This window comes from Panthera leo, chromosome A3 (genome assembly GCF_018350215.1).
Source record: "Panthera leo isolate Ple1 chromosome A3, P.leo_Ple1_pat1.1, whole genome shotgun sequence".
Taxonomy (NCBI): Eukaryota; Metazoa; Chordata; class Mammalia; order Carnivora; family Felidae; genus Panthera; species Panthera leo.
In genome coordinates, this window is record NC_056681.1 from 60,265,882 (window position 1) to 60,283,769 (window position 17,888).

At 35.3% G+C, this 17,888-nt stretch overlaps 1 protein-coding gene across 13 annotated transcripts in view; it reads left to right on the top strand.

The window, feature by feature from the left end:
• REV1 (REV1 DNA directed polymerase) overlaps nt 1-17,888 on the top strand; it is a 92,416-nt gene that overhangs the window by 45,802 nt on the left and 28,726 nt on the right. For 12 of the 13 annotated variants that reach the window (XM_042931996.1, XM_042931997.1, XM_042932001.1 and 9 more), the window contains 5 exons: nt 1,593-1,761; nt 6,473-6,625; nt 9,565-10,271; nt 13,018-13,125; nt 14,506-14,622. In XM_042931996.1, the coding sequence (XP_042787930.1) occupies nt 1,593-1,761; nt 6,473-6,625; nt 9,565-10,271; nt 13,018-13,125; nt 14,506-14,622 (1,254 nt within the window). Of the gene's footprint in view, nt 1-1,592; nt 1,762-6,472; nt 6,626-9,564; nt 10,272-13,017; nt 13,126-14,505; nt 14,623-17,041; nt 17,207-17,888 lie in introns of those variants that run through there. The other variant, XM_042932009.1, reaches the window with a different exon arrangement.

The window sequence follows — 17,888 nt, forward strand, 5'->3', positions numbered from 1 at the left end:
AAAATACAAAATTATATTTTTTTATGTTGATTACGTGTTGAAACGATAAAATTTTCTAGTAAGCCTCTTAAAGACAGTAAAAAGTAAAATTAATTTTAGTAATATTTTTAACCTAATAGATCCAAAATATTAAGTTATGTATGTGGCTTGCATTTGTGGTTCACATTATATTTCTGTTGGACAGTAGTAGTATGTGCAATCAGTAGCATCATAGGAATTCTACACTATAAGAATTTACCAAGACTGGACAAAACCTGTCATATCTAAATGTCCTTTGTTAGTGTTTTTCTTCTTCTAAAGACTAAAACTCCCCTAATTACATAGTTATCATAATAAAAGTGTTTATTTAAATACTTTGACCTGTATTGTATTTATTTAAATACTTTGTATCATATGAATTTAAGAAAATCTGTTGCTTGAATAACAAGTAGATACATAAGCCTCCAGTGACATTTCCCCACTCTCCACACCCCCTCCCCCATACAGCTGTTTTGAGGAAGGTATGATTAGAGCTTTCATTAGGATAATAGGTGGAAGAAACAAGCTATTGAAAATAATTATTTTAATGTGATGCTAGTAATACTGGTCATAACATAACTTTAGTGAGTTCGGCTTTTTATGGGAAAGCATAGGTCACCCTGATTCTTGTTTAAGGTATTTTTCTATAGCTTAAAAAACATTAATTTGAAACAAAATGGAAAAAAATGAAGTTTCTTTGTTGTTGTTTTTTTTTTTTTTTTTTTTTTTTTGTATTGGTTATTTTTTGGTTTTGGTAAAAGTTCATATTAAGAAACTGAATAATATTATTTTAACTTTTTTTATATTAAATAAAAAAAGGTTATTGGGGCTCCTGGTGGCTCAGTTGGTTGAGCATCTGACTCTTGATTTTAGTTTATCGTTCATGGGATCAAGCCCACCTCAGGTTCTGCTGATGTGCCCAGCCTGCTTGGACTTCTTTCTCTCTCCTTCTCTCTGCCCTTCCCCTGCGCGCGTGCGCGCTCTCTCGCTCTCTCTCTCTCTCTCTCTCTCTCTCAAAAAATAAATAAAAAAACTTTAAATAAATAAAAATTATTAAGCTTCATAGGGGTAAAGTCTTTTAATAGCCCTATAGTAAGTCTGCTCATAGTAAGTATGAGTAATTTACCAACTATTGTACTATTCTGAAGGAGGTAGGTGTAAGATTAATTGGAGTCTCTGTAAACTGATCTATAAATGATCTTATACTTGTTAATTTTTTAAAACCTGAGATAACCAATATCAAGGTCATGTAGCAAAATGTGATCAAAAGTTTTAAAATATCTGCTCTGTTATTAGTGTAGATTCATTACTTGAGGTCCCTATCTGCTCTGGGCACATCTTAGCAATAAGTGCTTTTTTTATTGGTGGACTGTTTCCAGTAGCCAGGGAAGAGGATGTGCTAAAGCCAAATAGCCTTATCACTTTGTGACTTACCTCCCAATTTTGTTTACTGACAACACAGCCCAGGAGAAATCAGTGATATGTTCCTCAAATTGGGCTTTTTAAGGGATTATTCAGCTAGGGCTGTACTTATATAAAAAACTCTTTAACATATTTTAATACTAATTTTACAGATCCTTCTGCTGAGGAATTGCGAAAGCTAATGATGTTGCATGGAGGCCAATACCATGTGTATTATTCCAGATCCAAAACAACACACATTATTGCCACAAATCTTCCAAATGCCAAAATTAAAGAATTAAAGGGAGAAAAAGTAATTCGGCCAGAATGGATTGTGGAAAGGTAAGTTTAATTTTTAATTAATAAGTTTTTAAAATTGGAATATTTTATATTATAAACACACATTGCCTCTTAAGAGTGAAAAATAATGTCTTAACATCAGTGTACTCTTTAACCTCACATTGATAATTTAGGTAGCCTAGTATGTTAGTGTTCTTGCAACAACCTTAGCTACCAGGAATTAGGGGAGATGACTCAGGTAAGCAGCAGGAAGCAGTGATGGGAAGGGATTGGCTAGGCATGGTATTCATTCAGCAAATGCTTGTGCATCTCTGATGGGCTAGATGGTGCTCTGTGTATTTGGGAATTATCGATGAAGCAAACAAAGATCCCATCCCTACCTCTTGAAGCTTATGTGTTCTATTGAAGAAAACATAATAAACAGTATGCTTGGTATATGAGTAAATTCTATCCTGTGTTAAAAGTACATGCTAAGACGTAAGAAGAAGACCAGGGTAGGGGCGCCTGGGTGGTGCAGTCGGTTAAGCGTCCGACTTCAGCCAGGTCACGATCTCACGGTCCGTGAGTTCGAGCCCCGCGTCGGGCTCTGGGCTGATGGCTCAGAGCCTGGAGCCTGTTTCCGATTCTGTGTCTCCCTCTCTCTGACCCTCCCCTGTTCATGCTGTCTCTCTCTGTCCCAAAAATAAATAAAAAAACGTTGAAAAAAAAAAAAAAAGAAAAGAAAAGAAAAAGAAGAAGACCAGGGTATTGTGGACCTGGAGTACTCAGGACAAAGAGGAAGAGCAGTTTGAGGTATTAATATCTTTTAGTTGTTACATTATGGTTCTTCTGTTGTTGATTTGGAATTGATGTTCTAAATCAGTGGCCATTCGTATTAATTTCCTAAGTTTAAATATGTCATCTGAACCTTGGCGATGAGCCATAACTTAAGTGAATTTATATTTTGAAATGGTATATATATATATATATATATATATATATGAGTAATTGTTAGATGTATGAAAATTAAAAGTGAAAATATTAAAATCCTCATTTGTAAAAGAAGGCTAATATTGACACGATATGATTATGTGAGAACTAGAAATAATTTGCGCAATTATCTGGCATAATGCCTGGCACATTGTTAGAGGCAAAATATAGAAGTTCCTTTGTTGTTTTATTTTTATTCTGTAAACATCAGCAATTGTTAAAAAATAAATTCCAAAATGTCAAAAGTATATATTTATTTATTTATTTGCTTATTCACTCATTTTTAAATTTTATTTATTTTGAGAGAGAGAGAGCATGCACTTGAGCAGGGGAGGGGCAGAGAGAGGGGAGAGAGAGAATCCGAAGCAGGCTGTTTGCTGTCAGCATGAAGCCTGATGTGGGGCTCGATCCCACTAACCGTGAGATCATGACCAGAGCTGAACCAAGAAATCATACGCTTAACCAACTGAGCCACCCAAGTGCCCCAAAAGTGCATTTTTAGAAAGTGCATTTGGCTTCCAGAAAACTATATGTATCTTAGAGATTAAAATTTTTTTAAACCTTGGGGGATTAGGTTGACAGCCTATCCTTGGAATATGTCACCAGTGCCTTTTGCTGTTTTCTCATGACCTGACCCTTCATTACATCAGATCAAAGAACGTGGCTTTTAGCAATGTGTCTCCTTAAAAAAGGAGCTGTGTGGTTTTCAGTATAAGAAGTTTGTATCACCACCTCATGCCAGTCAGAGTGGCTATAATGAACAAATCAGGAGACTATAGATGCTGGCGAGGATGTGGAGAAACGGGAACCCTCTTGCACTGCTGGTGGGAATGCAAACTGGTGCAGCCATTCTGGAAAACGGTGTGGAGGTTCCTCAAAAAATTAAAAATAGAACTACCCTATGACCCAGCAATAGCACTGCTAGGAATTTATCCAAGGAATACAGGAGTGTTGATGCATTGGGGCACATGTACCCCAATGTTTATAGCAGCACTTTCAACAATAGCCAAATTATGGAAAGAGCCTAAGTGTCCATCAACTGACGAATGGATAAAGAAGATGTGGTTTATATATACAGTGGAATACTACTTGGCAATGAGAAAGAATGAAATATGGCCTTTTGTAGCAACGTGGATGGAACTGGAGAGTGTTATGCTAAGTGAAATAAGTCAGGCAGAGAAAGACAGATACCATATGTTTTCACTCATATGTGGATCCTGAGAAACTTAACAGAAAACCATGGGAGAGGGGATGGGGGAACAAAAAAAGTTACAGAGAGGGAAGGGGGCAAACCATAAGAGACTCTTAAATACTGAGAGCAAACTGAGGGTTGATGGGGTTGGTGGAGAGGGGAAAGTGGGTGATGGGCATTGAGGAGGGCACCTGTTGGGATGAGCACTGGGTGTTGTATGGAAACCAATTTGACAATAATGAAAAAACTTTGTATCATTCCACAGTTGTACTGTGTGTTGTCATGTACAGACAATCCTATCATCGTGCTAGGGCTAGAATTTTGATCTGAGGATATTAGTTTGACTTTGGAGGGAATGGTGGAGATCCATAGATAGTAGGAAAGTGGGTTGAAAAGGGCACTTGCTGAGTGGAACTTGATTTGCTTAGAAAATGGGAGTTTACATTAGAGCTTTTTTTTCAAATACCTACTCTTCCTTCTTGCCCTGAATATAACTAGAGAGAATACAATCAAAAAAGCAACTTAAGGCAGTTACAAGTTTTAAAGTTCACCTGAGTGGATTTTATTTTGGTTTGAAGTCAGGCTTAATCATCTGTTTTTAAATAACTGAAGTTACTTTGGACATCCTTATCATATGGCCTGTTTCCTTCATTTTATGTATGAGAAGGAAGAGCTAATAAGATATATCCAAAAACAGCAGGATTCCGAATTCAGATCTTTCTGACTCCTAATTGGGTCTGCTCTTTGCCGTTTAATTAAGCTTGATGTAGATGAGTTCGCCCTGTGGAAATGGATCAGTCTGGGCATATGTCTTAATATATAAAATAAATGCCCAGTGTCTGCATGTACTAGCATGGAGTCTTTTTGGGCAATTACAGTACTCTTTCTTTCATACTGTAATCCCAGTCTTGTTCATCTCTTCTCAGTAGTGTTTTTATGAGATTTTATTGTACTTAAAATTTTAAACATTATTTTAGTTATTTAATGGATGATAAATGATACTCTTTTCTATAATTTTCCTGTTTTTAGTTTGAGCAGTTTAAACAGCAACTACCACTTGTAAGTGTTTGAGGTGATTGCTTTGCTTTGATTAGAATTCCCTGGTGTCTGTGTATGTGCCATTAAACCTGAGTTAATGTGGGCATGAATATAAGGCCACGACTTCTAAGAGGCAAGGGAGTCCTTTAATGGAGAAGTTTTAGGTATGAGATTATTTTACTGAAACCTTTGCCTTGCAAATCTTATACTTTTATATAGTATAAATTAGGGATTTTCAAATTTTTGTCCTCATCCTTTTCTTCAGACAATGTAATGTGGATATCTGAAGGGTAAGATAGTTAATGAGAAGCTGCTGTGATTCACCCCACTGCCTCCTCAAGCCTGACAAGTGCTGTGGAGCACAGTTTAAAAATGCTGTCCTTAGTTACTAAGGCTGATTTTGTTTTTGTTCTTCATTTTGTGTTGAGTCACTTGTAGCAAGGGACCCTGCCTCCTATGGTTAGGTTCCCAGGTGGGTCTGCTGGCAGTGAGAGGTGGTGATTGTTGCAGTTTATGCCAGCTCATTGGGGTCTCCTGCTGGGGGTAACTGGCTCCCAGTCAAACTCTGCCCTTTCTTTTTAAGCTCCCAAACTATAATATGTTAGCACATCTGCCACGTAGTACTTAAATGATACTCTGAAGAGCCCATACTTCACATGGGCTAAAATATTTCTAATTACATTAACTGTATAGATTAGAGTGCTTATTCAGTTCACTTACATAAAAGTTGACAGCAGTTTCACCTCATGATTTCTTTCATTTCTCTTGTGTTTTTGTATCTTGCCTCAATTTATTCTTTATAGAAAATGTATACGACTAATTTCTGGTATAGATTTGGCTTTTTTTTTTTTTAATGGTGTCATTTACATTTTTTCTCACAGTATTACACAGTTCTTGTAAAATTATTTTTACTTGACTAAAAAAACCAACAGACACATTTCAGACGATTCCCCAATGACTTGTAGGTAGTATTTTATCAGAAAATACATTCTTGGTCTCCAAGAGCTCAAAAACAAATAGCTTATTTTCAGTATCTGTAATAAAAAACCAATCTGTACCCTGTAGGAGAGAGGGCAAGAAGTTGTATACATATTTTTATACCTTTTATTCCCCTTCCTGAGCTCATGGTGTGGAAATTGGGAATTCTCATCCATTTTAGTTATTCTGGAAAAGCTTACTAGAGGAGATTTGAGAAAATCTTGATGATTCTATATGAATTGTTTGAGAGGGAGTTGTGGTAAAAATATTAAAGTCATGAGGATTAAAGTATTGACTAGTCGCACTCGTGCTTGCAGTTTTGTCATCTTACTCTATTTCTTTTTCCCCTCATGTAATGTTGTTGGCCATTGACTTTTAAAGGAATATCTTATTCTTAAGTGTTTAAGTAAGATTATGTTGCATTAGGGCCACTAAAACAGAGGGAGAAGAAATAAACTAGGAGAATAGGTGGCTCATTGTTGGTGAAAAACTCTGTTGTTAAGAACATTTATTTTTCATGAAACTTCTTTTCCTCAAGTATTAAACTCTTAAGTTGGTTTTACTTTTTTGTTTCAGCATCAAAGCTGGACGACTCCTGTCCTACATTCCCTATCAGCTGTACAGCAAGCAGTCCAACATACAGAAGGGTCTCAACTTTAATCCTGCGTGCAAACCTGAGGATCCTGTGCCAGGTCCAAGCAGTGTATCCAAACAGCTGAACAACAGGGTGTAAGTTTCTCTAGACTGGGGAATGCTGCAAAGCTGGGTTTTAGCAGTGGGTGTGGGTACTGCTCCTGCTTTGCTGAAATAGAAACAAATACAAAACATGGCCATTTATCTATATTAAACATGTTAAAATATGTTTGTGGGTATCTTACCTAAAAATTATTTTGGGGGTGTCTACGTGGCTCAGTTAAGCATCCAACTTTGGCTCAGGTCATGATCTCATGGTTTGTGAGTTTAAGCCCCACATTGGGCTGTGTGCTGACACTGTGGAGCCTGTTTGAGATTCTCTCTCTCTCCCCTTTTCTCTCTACTCCTCCCCCAGTTTTACATGTGCCCTCCCAAAAAATAAATAAACTTAAAAAAATTAAATTTATTTTTATCATGAAAGTTTCTTAAATAAAATGTAAATAAGGAAGCTTTCCCAATCAGTGTAGATTCCCCTGTTATACTAATGGATCTTAAATAACTGGAAGTAAAATTTTCCATGGATTTTCCCAAAATTACTTGCACATAAGTAATTTGCTGTAGAATGTTGCTTTCTCAAAAACCAAGCTAATTGCACCAGTATGCTTTTGTTGTGTGCTATATACATAATAAATGTGTTAACATTTCTAGGTTATTTTTGAAAATTTCCAAATTCATAGCAGTTTTACATATGTAAATATATTTACATTGGTAAAAATTTAGTTGGTGACCCTCAGTGTTACAGTTAGAGGTAACTCTAGACTTTATTCCATGTGGCAGATTTAAAAAAATATATTGATTAAGCTTTAATTGCAGTTATCTTGGGTAAATTGGTTTCATGATTAATTGGTGTGTTGCCTTAACTTGTATATCAGGTGGTTTATTACCGCTAGTGTTCTCCTTATTTATTAAATTGCTTGCTTTGGGAGTTGGATATATATATATATATATATATATATATATATATATATATGTATATATATGTATATGTATATATATATATTTAAAGACCAGAAGTCCAATTAAGCTGGGAGGATCTGATATCACTACCTTCAGTAGTTTTTGTTGTTGTCATTTGTATTTTATCTTGTATTCACTTATAAGCATATTCATGTTTTTCACATTACCTAACCCTTTCAATTTTTTTAGCACCATCAAGGTGCACAACAAATAATATCAGAAAATCTTTCCAAATGTGCAACTTCGTATTTTTCTCTTACAGTAATAAAAATAGGAAATAGGTGGTTGTTATTTTTAATTCTCCCTTGTGTCAGTTTTAGCAGGAATTTACCTATTAGATTGTACTTTTTAATACATGTACACTTTTGCCTAATTAATGTATGTCTCCCAATGATGTATTTCCATTACAACTACTTTATGAATATCCGTTTGTGTAGGCTGAAAAACTGTAGTACAGAAAGAATGTATATTAGGAATGTGTTTCTTGCCAGTGTTTGTAATTCTGTTGCATATGTTGCTAGTATACATGAGAAGAATCTTATTGTTTGTCACACAGAAAACTAGATGTCAGGCTTTTCTGACTTAACTCACTTTTGTTGCTTTCCATAGTATTTATTCTTTAGTATATTCAATACGTTTTATAAATTTCTTTGAAGTTCTTTTATGTGACTTCTTGTTCCCTTGCTTTCTCTTTATCTCAAGGGCCAGACATGTAGCAAATGAGGTTTTCTTTCCTTCCTCTTTTATTTTAATTGTTCCCTGATCTTCTATTTTCCCTTTTCACTGGCATGATCATCTGTGAAGATTGGAACTAATCAGAATTGCCTGTCATATTCCATGAGATGGTTCAGCCAGAGCCAACCCAGAAATGGGTGGTAATGTTTTGCATCTGTCTCATGTGTGACTTTTCTGTTTATTCATACTGTTACTGCTAATCTCTTGTGTTGGTATTAGGATGAGAGACTTTAGATTAAACTTGGTAATACTGTGGCAGCCTCACCAATGCCTAGGTATCATGTATCAGGCAACCTTCTCTGGAGCCTGCACTGTAATTGGGTTAATGGTGTGGGTGTTTCTAAGTAGAATGAATTGCTGTTCTGTAATTCAGGTTTTTGTTTTTGTTACTTAGATCATTTTTGTGAATGCAAATGAAATTTGCCTTTATTATAGAGTATTAACAAGCAAATATCTAGAGGAGTCAGAATGTGAATTTAGCAAAACATTTGTCATAGGTCCTACATTTATAAACTTGTCATCCAGAAACTTGGTCAGATTGCCTTGGACCACCCTGGTGTCTGAATATGCTTTTTTAAGAAATGAAATGCCATTTCCTTTGTTAATAAGCAGATGTCCTCATTTTACTAGGTATACATTTTACTGAATTACCCATACACATTAACCTAGTTCTTTTTACCTACTCATGACAGTGGGCCTATTAAGGGATTAGTAAATACAGTCTGTCAGTCTTCCTGAGTGAAACTAACTGGCCCTAGGATTGCAGCAGTATCATATTTAATGTGAACAATGCCTTACATGAAACTAAAACAAGGAATATTAATTCAGATAAAGTTTCTTATCCATTTTTATGGGAGTTATTTATGTTAACTCCCATAATTTATTGACTCCCTAGTAAATGCCAGATACTGTGCTACTGTGGGTATTTAGGGATTACAGGTTCCATTTAAATTTTAGTGGGAAGAATAATTGAAAATAGTTTTTATTTTTCTTCAACCTGAGATTCTTTTATGTTTCTTCTTTGGGAGTATTTGAAGTTTGAAAAAAAAAGAACAAAACTTAAAAGACTTTATGTTCTAGGATTTTCGTAGTTACCTTGCTACTTTGGTTTAGCTAAGAATTATCTTAGTTGGAAGAGAAAGAATATAAAATTTATGGCTTAATTTTTCAATTTTTAGGGGGAGAAATATTGAAGGTGTGCATCACTAAGACCATGTTTACATTAAAAATTGTTTTAGCCTGAAAGTCACATATCAATTTATATCTTTTTTTTCTGTCTGTAGAAATCACATAATTAAGAAGATTGAGACAGAAAATGAAGTCAAAGTCAATGGAATGAACAGTTGGAATGAAGAAGATGCCAATAATGATTTTAGTTTTGCGGAGCTGGAGCACATCCTTCCAGGAAGGAAACAAAACGGAATTCCGCATCACAGAGACAGCACTGCCATTTTTAATGGACATACTCCTAGCTCTAATGGTGCCTTACAGATGCAGGATTGCTTGGTGCCCATGGGCAACAGTGTTGCCAGCAGGCTTTCTCCAGACTTTGCCCAGGAGGAGGAGCAGGCTGAGAAGAGCAGCACTGACTTCAGAGACTGCATTTTGCATCAGTTGCAACAGAGCACTAGAAACACAGATGCTGTGCGGAATCCACACAGAACTCATTCCTTCTCCTTATCATCTTTGCACAGTAACACTAAAATAAATGGTGCTCACCACTCCGCTGTTCAGGGGCCTTCAAGCACAAAAAGCACTTCAGTACCTGCTCTTAGCAAGGCAGCACCTTCAGTGCCATCCAAACCTTCAGATTGCAATTTTATTTCAGACTTCTACTCCCACTCAAGACTGCATCACATATCAATGTGGAAGTGTGAATTGACTGAGTTTGTCAATACCCTACAAAGACAAAGTAGTGGTATCTTTCCAGGAAGGGAAAAGTTAAAAAAAATGAAAACAGGCAGGTCTGCACTTGTTGTAACTGACACAGGTAGATACTTACTAACATTGTTTTCTTAAGAAACAATAGTACTTGACCATTTTGTTCTTAAGGTGTCACTGGTATTCTGATCAGTACTAAGCTCTTATCAAAGTCTTTAGGAATATCGGGGCATGTAAGTTAACAGTAAGTATAGCAGATTATAGAAAGCTTTCTTCCTTATTAAAATATTTTTTACAAATTTAGATTTAAATGTTGGCTAGCTGAATATTTTCAGGTAACTTAAACAGTAACAAGGTTGGGATTCTGAGCATTCATTCCTCATGTAGACCTTGTCAGTTGTTGAAATTTTGAACTGTGTAAAATGTAACATGTAATTCTATCCAGTGCTCAAATTCTTGTAAGAATAAATTGGTTTGGTAAGAGTAACTTAATTCTAGAAGCTGGCATCTGAATGATTTTTAAATTATTAAAGAACTGACTTAATAGCTACTGTAATTACAGTGGTAAACTTGTAGTGAGATTAAGTATTTTCACATAATAGTAGATGGGTTAATTGTATTTTGTTTTTTAATACTTTTCTTGTCTTCAAAAGCAAACAAAACCAACAATTACAGACTGTATTTCTATGCAGTCATTACTAATTAGTTTCTGGTTTGAGGTTTTAGATAACTGTTTACAGAATGTATGGTTTTGTTTTGTTTTTTTAGAGAGATATCTCAGATTATCTCATATTACCTTTTAACTTATAGCTATGGAAACTGAGGTACAGAGAGAAGCTCATGGTTCTGCCCTAGACAGTGATAGAGCTTCTCCCTGTGGGTTTTTTTCTATTATGTTTTGTTGTGTTTGATGTAGTCCTAAATACTTTGTGTTACTTATGAGATATTTCAGAATAATGTTACAGGTATTAGATTATCCATTCATCATCCCTTGGCCTCATATGGTAAAGGTCATTTAATTTTGAAAGCTGCAAAGAATTATTATGAATTAGTTTCATGAATGGAATAAAATGATAAATTTTTATGTTGTATGAAAGCATTCAGTAGGTGTTTGGTATATGCATTCTGTACTACTTGAATATTTAAAGCAGTTATTTGGGGTTTATATTATGTTTATATAATATTTATATACAGCAAAATTATAATTGTTAAGATTTATTTTCTAATAATACAGAGGATAGCAAGGAAGTGCATGGCTTGAGTTCAATAATGTATCCTTAATCCAAATTCTGGCTCTGCAGGGCCATGGGCCAGTTCACCTCTCTGGGTCTCAGTTTCCCCTTCACGGTGGAGTGATAGGTGGTCCATGGTGCTCACCTTGTGGGCTTCTGAACTTAAGGGAAGATAACATGAACAAAGGCTTGTTGCCTTGCACATAGTGAGAACTTGGTGCTTTCACACTGCTTTCACAGTCACAATTTGGTAAATGTAGTAGTCTGAACCATTGGGGAGTAAAAATGTAAGGTTTTGGAAGCTTATTCTGAAGACTTAACACCTTGAGTACTAGTATTCTTAAACCTATCAACAGAAAACTTTTTTATGAGATTAGAACTTTTTTTTATTTTAACGTTTATTTAGTTTTTGAGAGAGACAGAGCGGGAGTGGGGGGGTGGGCAGAGAGAGAGGGAGACACAGAATCCAAAGCAGGTCCTGAGCTGTCAGCACAGAACCTGATGCAGCCCAACCCGGGCTTGAACTTATGAACCACGAGGTCATGACCTGAGCCTAAGTCAGACGCCTAACCAACTGAGCCACCCAGGTGCCCTGAGATTAGAACTTTTTACAAGCTTGGAGTTCTTATTTCCAAGAATTCTATATTTTAGAGGACTAAAGGTCTCTAAAGGACTAAAAGGTCTAAGGATGGAACTGATAAAGAACAAAGCTCTAGTTGTGGCTGGATTGGTTACAATAACCCTGATAAACCAAAATACATAGCTCAGGGTGATTAGAAGGCAGAGTCCTTAGGAGAGGACACTACCCTTTTCTTGAAAGTGGCATATATGCTTCAGAGCTGATTTTTAATAGTGTTTAATGGCTAAAGGAGGAAAATTGTATATATTTACCTACAGATTTATATGTAGGTATTTGTTCTATAGACTTTTTCTAACTATATCTAGAGCAACAATGTGATGGTTCCAGGGCTCAAATCAGACTGCCTAGAGTTGAAATCCAGTTTGGCTTCTTCTTACTGGCTGCATAACACAGTCATTAACATAACAATATTAATCTATCAGATGGACCTAATAAGATTATATATTTCATCATATTGAGAATTTTAAATAAATACATGTAAACCTCTTAAAACAGTGCATGACACCTACCAAGCACTCTATACTGGCAGTTTTTACTGTTTTTTTATCAAGGAATATTTGTAGACTGCATATGGAATACTGATCATCTAAAGTTACTTAGCTCCACGTAACTATATGAAAGTACTTTTATACATTTTAATAAAATATTCACACAGAAATAACTAAGTATTTAGACATACTTTGAATGAAAGACTTAATAATTCTTACAGTATAGATTAGGAAAACATGCTATCTTCATAATTGATTTCAAATTATGTTTGCAAACTAAATTTATATCTCTGGATTATGTTTAGAGCCAAAGAAACTGACGTTTGACCTTGCTTGAAGTGATTGAAATATTCTGTAATGGATACTGTATTTTTTTGAGACTTCATTCAACTTATAGGCACTTAAAGTACAGTTTTTAAAATTAAATAGACCTGATTTTTTTTTTTTTATATTAAAAATTAGCTTCAGGTTTGAACATTTTCTTTTTCCTTCTAGGAAATATGTCAGTATTGAGTTCACCCAGGCATCAGAGCTGTATAATGCATGTTGATATGGATTGCTTCTTTGTATCAGTGGGTATACGAAATAGACCAGATCTCAAAGGTCTGTATTCTTGTTCATATTTTAAGAAAACTTGATATTGTTATAAATATATATTCTAAGGGATCATAAAACCTTCAAGAAATATTATTTTTATTTTCCTTGGCAAAATAAATCCCTGCTTCCAAGTTTTCTGACTCAGTTATCAAGAAAGATAAAGGGAAATTAGAAACATTTTGTTCTCCCTGTGGAGGTTAGGTCTTTTAGGGAAGAATACTCCTCTTCAGCTGAAAGATCTCATCTAAGACTAATAAGACTGGTACCTGCATTGGGCATTTTCTATATTTTTACATATTTACTATTACTTGGTTATTAAATAGAAATTTTATGGTAGCATATTCCACAGTTTGGGTCCATGCGCTTTCTTTCTCTTGGATAAATAACTTGATTAACTGTTCTGATGATGCTAGTGCACATTCCAACTTTTTGGTTTGAGAATAATTTTGCATTAATGAATATTGCTGAGATATGCTGTCATCTTTGTTTTAATGGAATTTCAGATATTTGTGAGTTAGTCAATACTTTTAAAAACATTTATTCTGGATTTTTCAGTAGTTCTGTCTGTGCTTGAAAGATGTAACTATTAGCATTTTCTTCTGAGAGTCTGTTCTTTTTCAGGAAAGCACAGAAACTGCTGGTTAACACCAGGGCTTTATTTGTGTCATGAATAGCTACTGCTTCAGCTTTGAAGGGAGTTTAGAATGTTTAAAGAATTGAGTTTAGCCTGATGAGTCACTCTGATGGTAGTATTTTTTATCCTCACAACAAATGCATTCAGTAACATATATATGAATGATGCATGCTATTGCTTTAAGAAGTTACAGTTCTTTTGTAACTTAATGCATACAGAAGGAAATGATACCTGAAAGATTTTATAACTAAACCAAAAACTGAGGGACTGTATTCTCAAGTTTATTATATAGTAGGTCAGATTGTGGTCCCTTTGCATATATGTTTCTCTTGTTGTAAAATTGAAAGATTGGATGTTACCTTACTTTTCTGATACGAGAAATATAAAAAGTCCAGATGTAGTTGGTTTTCTTACCCTCTCCCACCATTCCAGTTTGAATCTAGGATCTGAGTTGACTCTTCTCTACTGTAAGAAACCAAACAAAAATCATGGGAAAGGAAGTGATAGCGTTTTAACTTGAATAAATATATCATATTGTCATAAATAGTTTACTTTTTGGAGGGTGTTGAGAAACTTAGATGATTTTTGTATGGTGATTGAGAATGTTTAAAGATACTAGCTCCTTATGGATTAATGTCTAAAGCTAAAGAAAATATGTCATATTTTTAAAACTTTTGAAAATGTTTCCTTTACATATTGCCATGTTAACATTCCTATATTTAGATTTAAAAATAATTTTTTTTTCCTCACAGGAAAACCAGTGGCTGTTACAAGTAACAGAGGCACAGGAAGGGCACCTTTACGTCCTGGCGCTAACCCCCAGTTGGAGTGGCAGTATTACCAGAATAAAATCCTGAAAGGCAAAGCAGGTACAAATGAGCTCTCTTTGAAGTCATAATGCTCCTGTTGAAGACGTCTGGATATTGCTGCTGGTATTGTCATTACAGAAATGAAAGAGTTGAAATAATTAGCTTTTTCATTCAAGGGTTTTAAAGGTGTCAGTGACATCTTAAAGCAAAATCTGCATGCAATACAAATGACTGGTTTATAGTCCTGCTTTGTTGAATTGGATGATGATATTTTCCTGGGATAGAAAAGAATGTTTTATAGGGTGTGATTAGTTTGCTTTGTGTATATTTAGATTGGGATAAAAATAAAATCATGGACATCATCTTGTGGTGGTCTCTAGACTCAAGTTGATTACTAGTTGTTTGGTCACTGATCAACAGTAAAGACACTAAAGATTTGTGTGAGGCTGTGGAATAAGAAATAGTAGGACTTTATTTATTGGAATAAGAAGATAAATACTAGGAATCATTCCCCATATCTTTGTTGAACCTGTTTGAACATTTTCTTGCCTCACTGGCTTTTGAATTTTTTGCTATTAATAAATAAAAATCATAAATTATACTGATCACAGTATTATTAACATTTTTATGTCTGTTTTTCCCCCCGAGTAAATTCCCTGAGAAATATTTGATTAGAAATTAAATTCTTTGTCATTGATCAGTTTCCTCTTGAATGTCTGCAAAGCCAAAAGTTTTTAAAAATTAATTTTCCAGAAGAATATTAATCAGAAAGTAGTCAGAAATATACAGGGGAATGGAAGGCAAGCAGTTAAATTTCATCCTGATTATTTCAGGTTCCTAGTTTTCAGTTATAAGAATTTGGGATTATTTTAGAAATGATCTCATAGAAATTAAGGCAGAAGGAAAGCCACTGGACATATCTGAGGAGTTTTTTTGAATTACAGTCTTTTTATTGGTCGTGATTATCTGTTTACATGGTATGAATACAAAAGACAATAACTAGAGATAGAACTTTATGCTTCATGTGTACCTGTATTTTCCAGATTTCCTTTCTCTTGGTTATTTAAATCTTTTAAGAGATTTTTGACATTCCAACATTTTGTGTGTCATGAATAGATCTTGAAGTAGTCAGTATTGAGCTTAAGATTTAGTTGTATTGTGGTATGTGGCAATATGGGTAGTTTCTTAAGTATTGGTAGTATGGTTTTGTGCTAGGTTGGTTTCTAGAAAACAAGTAGCTTAAGGAAATGCATACTTGTCACATTGGGCAGTCAGTGAAAAACTTACTGAATGAGCGTTGAAAGAAGAAAAAATACCATGGACATACCGTTCAGTAATGTCTGTCAGTTATGCAGTACTCAGTTTCTCTGGTGGGTAGAATCTTGTGTTTGCTACACACATCTGTATTTCAGCAGTCTCTGCCTGGAAGTTTGGCCTTGTCAAGCATACATCCCTTAGGAGTAGCAGAGAACTAGTCCTCTTACATCTTTCCTTCCTTCACAAGTGATCTGACCACACACAGTTTATTAACAGAATACAGTTGTTGCTTACTTAATTATCTTCGTCAGTTTAGCCACTGGATTTTCATAACACTGTAATGACCTTTTATAATTCACATCCCCTCCACCTCTACATGTGGTAGGAAATTGGAAGGTAAATATTAAGAGAAATATTGAAATTTCACTTGACATTGAAAACTGTCAAAACTAGTTTTTCTGTCACTAGAACAGGTGAATATAATACTTTGCATTTTATATTCTTTCTTTAACTTGATGTCATTCACTTTTATGTCCTAAGCCTTTGACCCATTAGGAGCTTACCACAATATTTGTAACATAAAATGAACAGATTGTTCTTAAAGTTTGGTTGCACCTAACCTTGTACTTAGAACTTGTTTTTTCAGTGCCTTTGCTCTTCTTTCCTTGTTACTCCCTGATCTTTCTTTCTCTGTGTCCTTATAAGACATGACATCAAATTTTAAAATATCGAGGATCAATTTAGGAATTAGAATCTTTGGCTTCTGCACACTAGCTTTTAAAACAAAAAAATCAGTTCTGATTTTTCAGCTTGTACATCTAGGCAAAGTAGTAGAACAAATAGCATCTTTAGCCTTTTATAGATAGAAACTTTAGTTTCTTATTCGTCATATTAAAAAACTCTTTGTCTAAATACACCAGCATAACCAAGGGCTTTCCATCCATGACTTCCTTTGGAAGCTGCTTCCTGAACAGTACTCAGCAGTGACGCTTCTCATTGAGGGGACCTTATTATTTGGAATCCATTTATACTCAAGATTTTGTGGTTGGGGCCTTTTACCCTTTCCTGGATTCCAGGATGCAGATGTTTTCTTACCCCTTCAACAACTTCAGTGTTCATTCTAAAGAACAACAGTTTTTAAAATCGTTTTAGTCATAGATTTATTCTCAGCGATTTCTTTTTCACAGACTTGGGTCCCGGCCTCTGATTTCTCCAACCGTTCCTCCACATTCTCCATGTGCCCGTCTAGTTTGTCAAGTTTTGATGAGCAGTTCTCTACTTTGCCCTCCAGTGAGGACAGTGTGTCCCTGAATTTCCCTGAATCTCCCTTGAAGCAACTCACTGCGCTCGTGGAGGGATCCCTGCACTCTGCTGCACTGTGGAAAAGGTCAGCCAGCCCAGTGAAGAGAAACCCGAGGTGCTGCCTCTCAGGCAGGGCATTGGGAGCACAGGGAGCACAGACACTGTTCTCACCTCCAGCATGACTTTCCTGTGATTTTCCAGACAAGTATCGTAGATTATTTAACTAGACTTTCAAATAGAAGTCACCTAACTCCCCAACTTTCAAGGCATACATAATCATGGTTATACCTGTGAAAGGCAGCTGGTTGTGGCTCTTCAGGCTTCAGCTTTCTTTGTTGTTGTTGTTGGTTCAGTGGCAGCCTCTCTTGAACTATGATACTGACAATCCTGAAATTTCCTAAAGATTTTCAGCTTAGAATAATGGACTATGAAAGCTGATAATATTTAGCCTTCTAAGATGCTTCAGAAAAATGGGGAAGTCTGCTCTGCACTCTGTTTTTAATGTATCATAGTATAGCATATGTGTATCATAATATATCAGAAATCATAGCTTAAATTTTATACTCTGCTGTTTTAATTTTTGAGGCAAGTGGGATTTGAGCCCATTAAGATACCAGTGCTTTCAGTTTGATTTGGGTTTATGCTTTGTGTGTTTGGGTGCCGGAATCCAGAAATACTTACGTGGGTTGCATAGTTGGGTAAAAGATGTTGACAGTTTCTGGAGTCAAATCAGGAAGACTTATTTTGGCCCATAAAGCCAGATACTT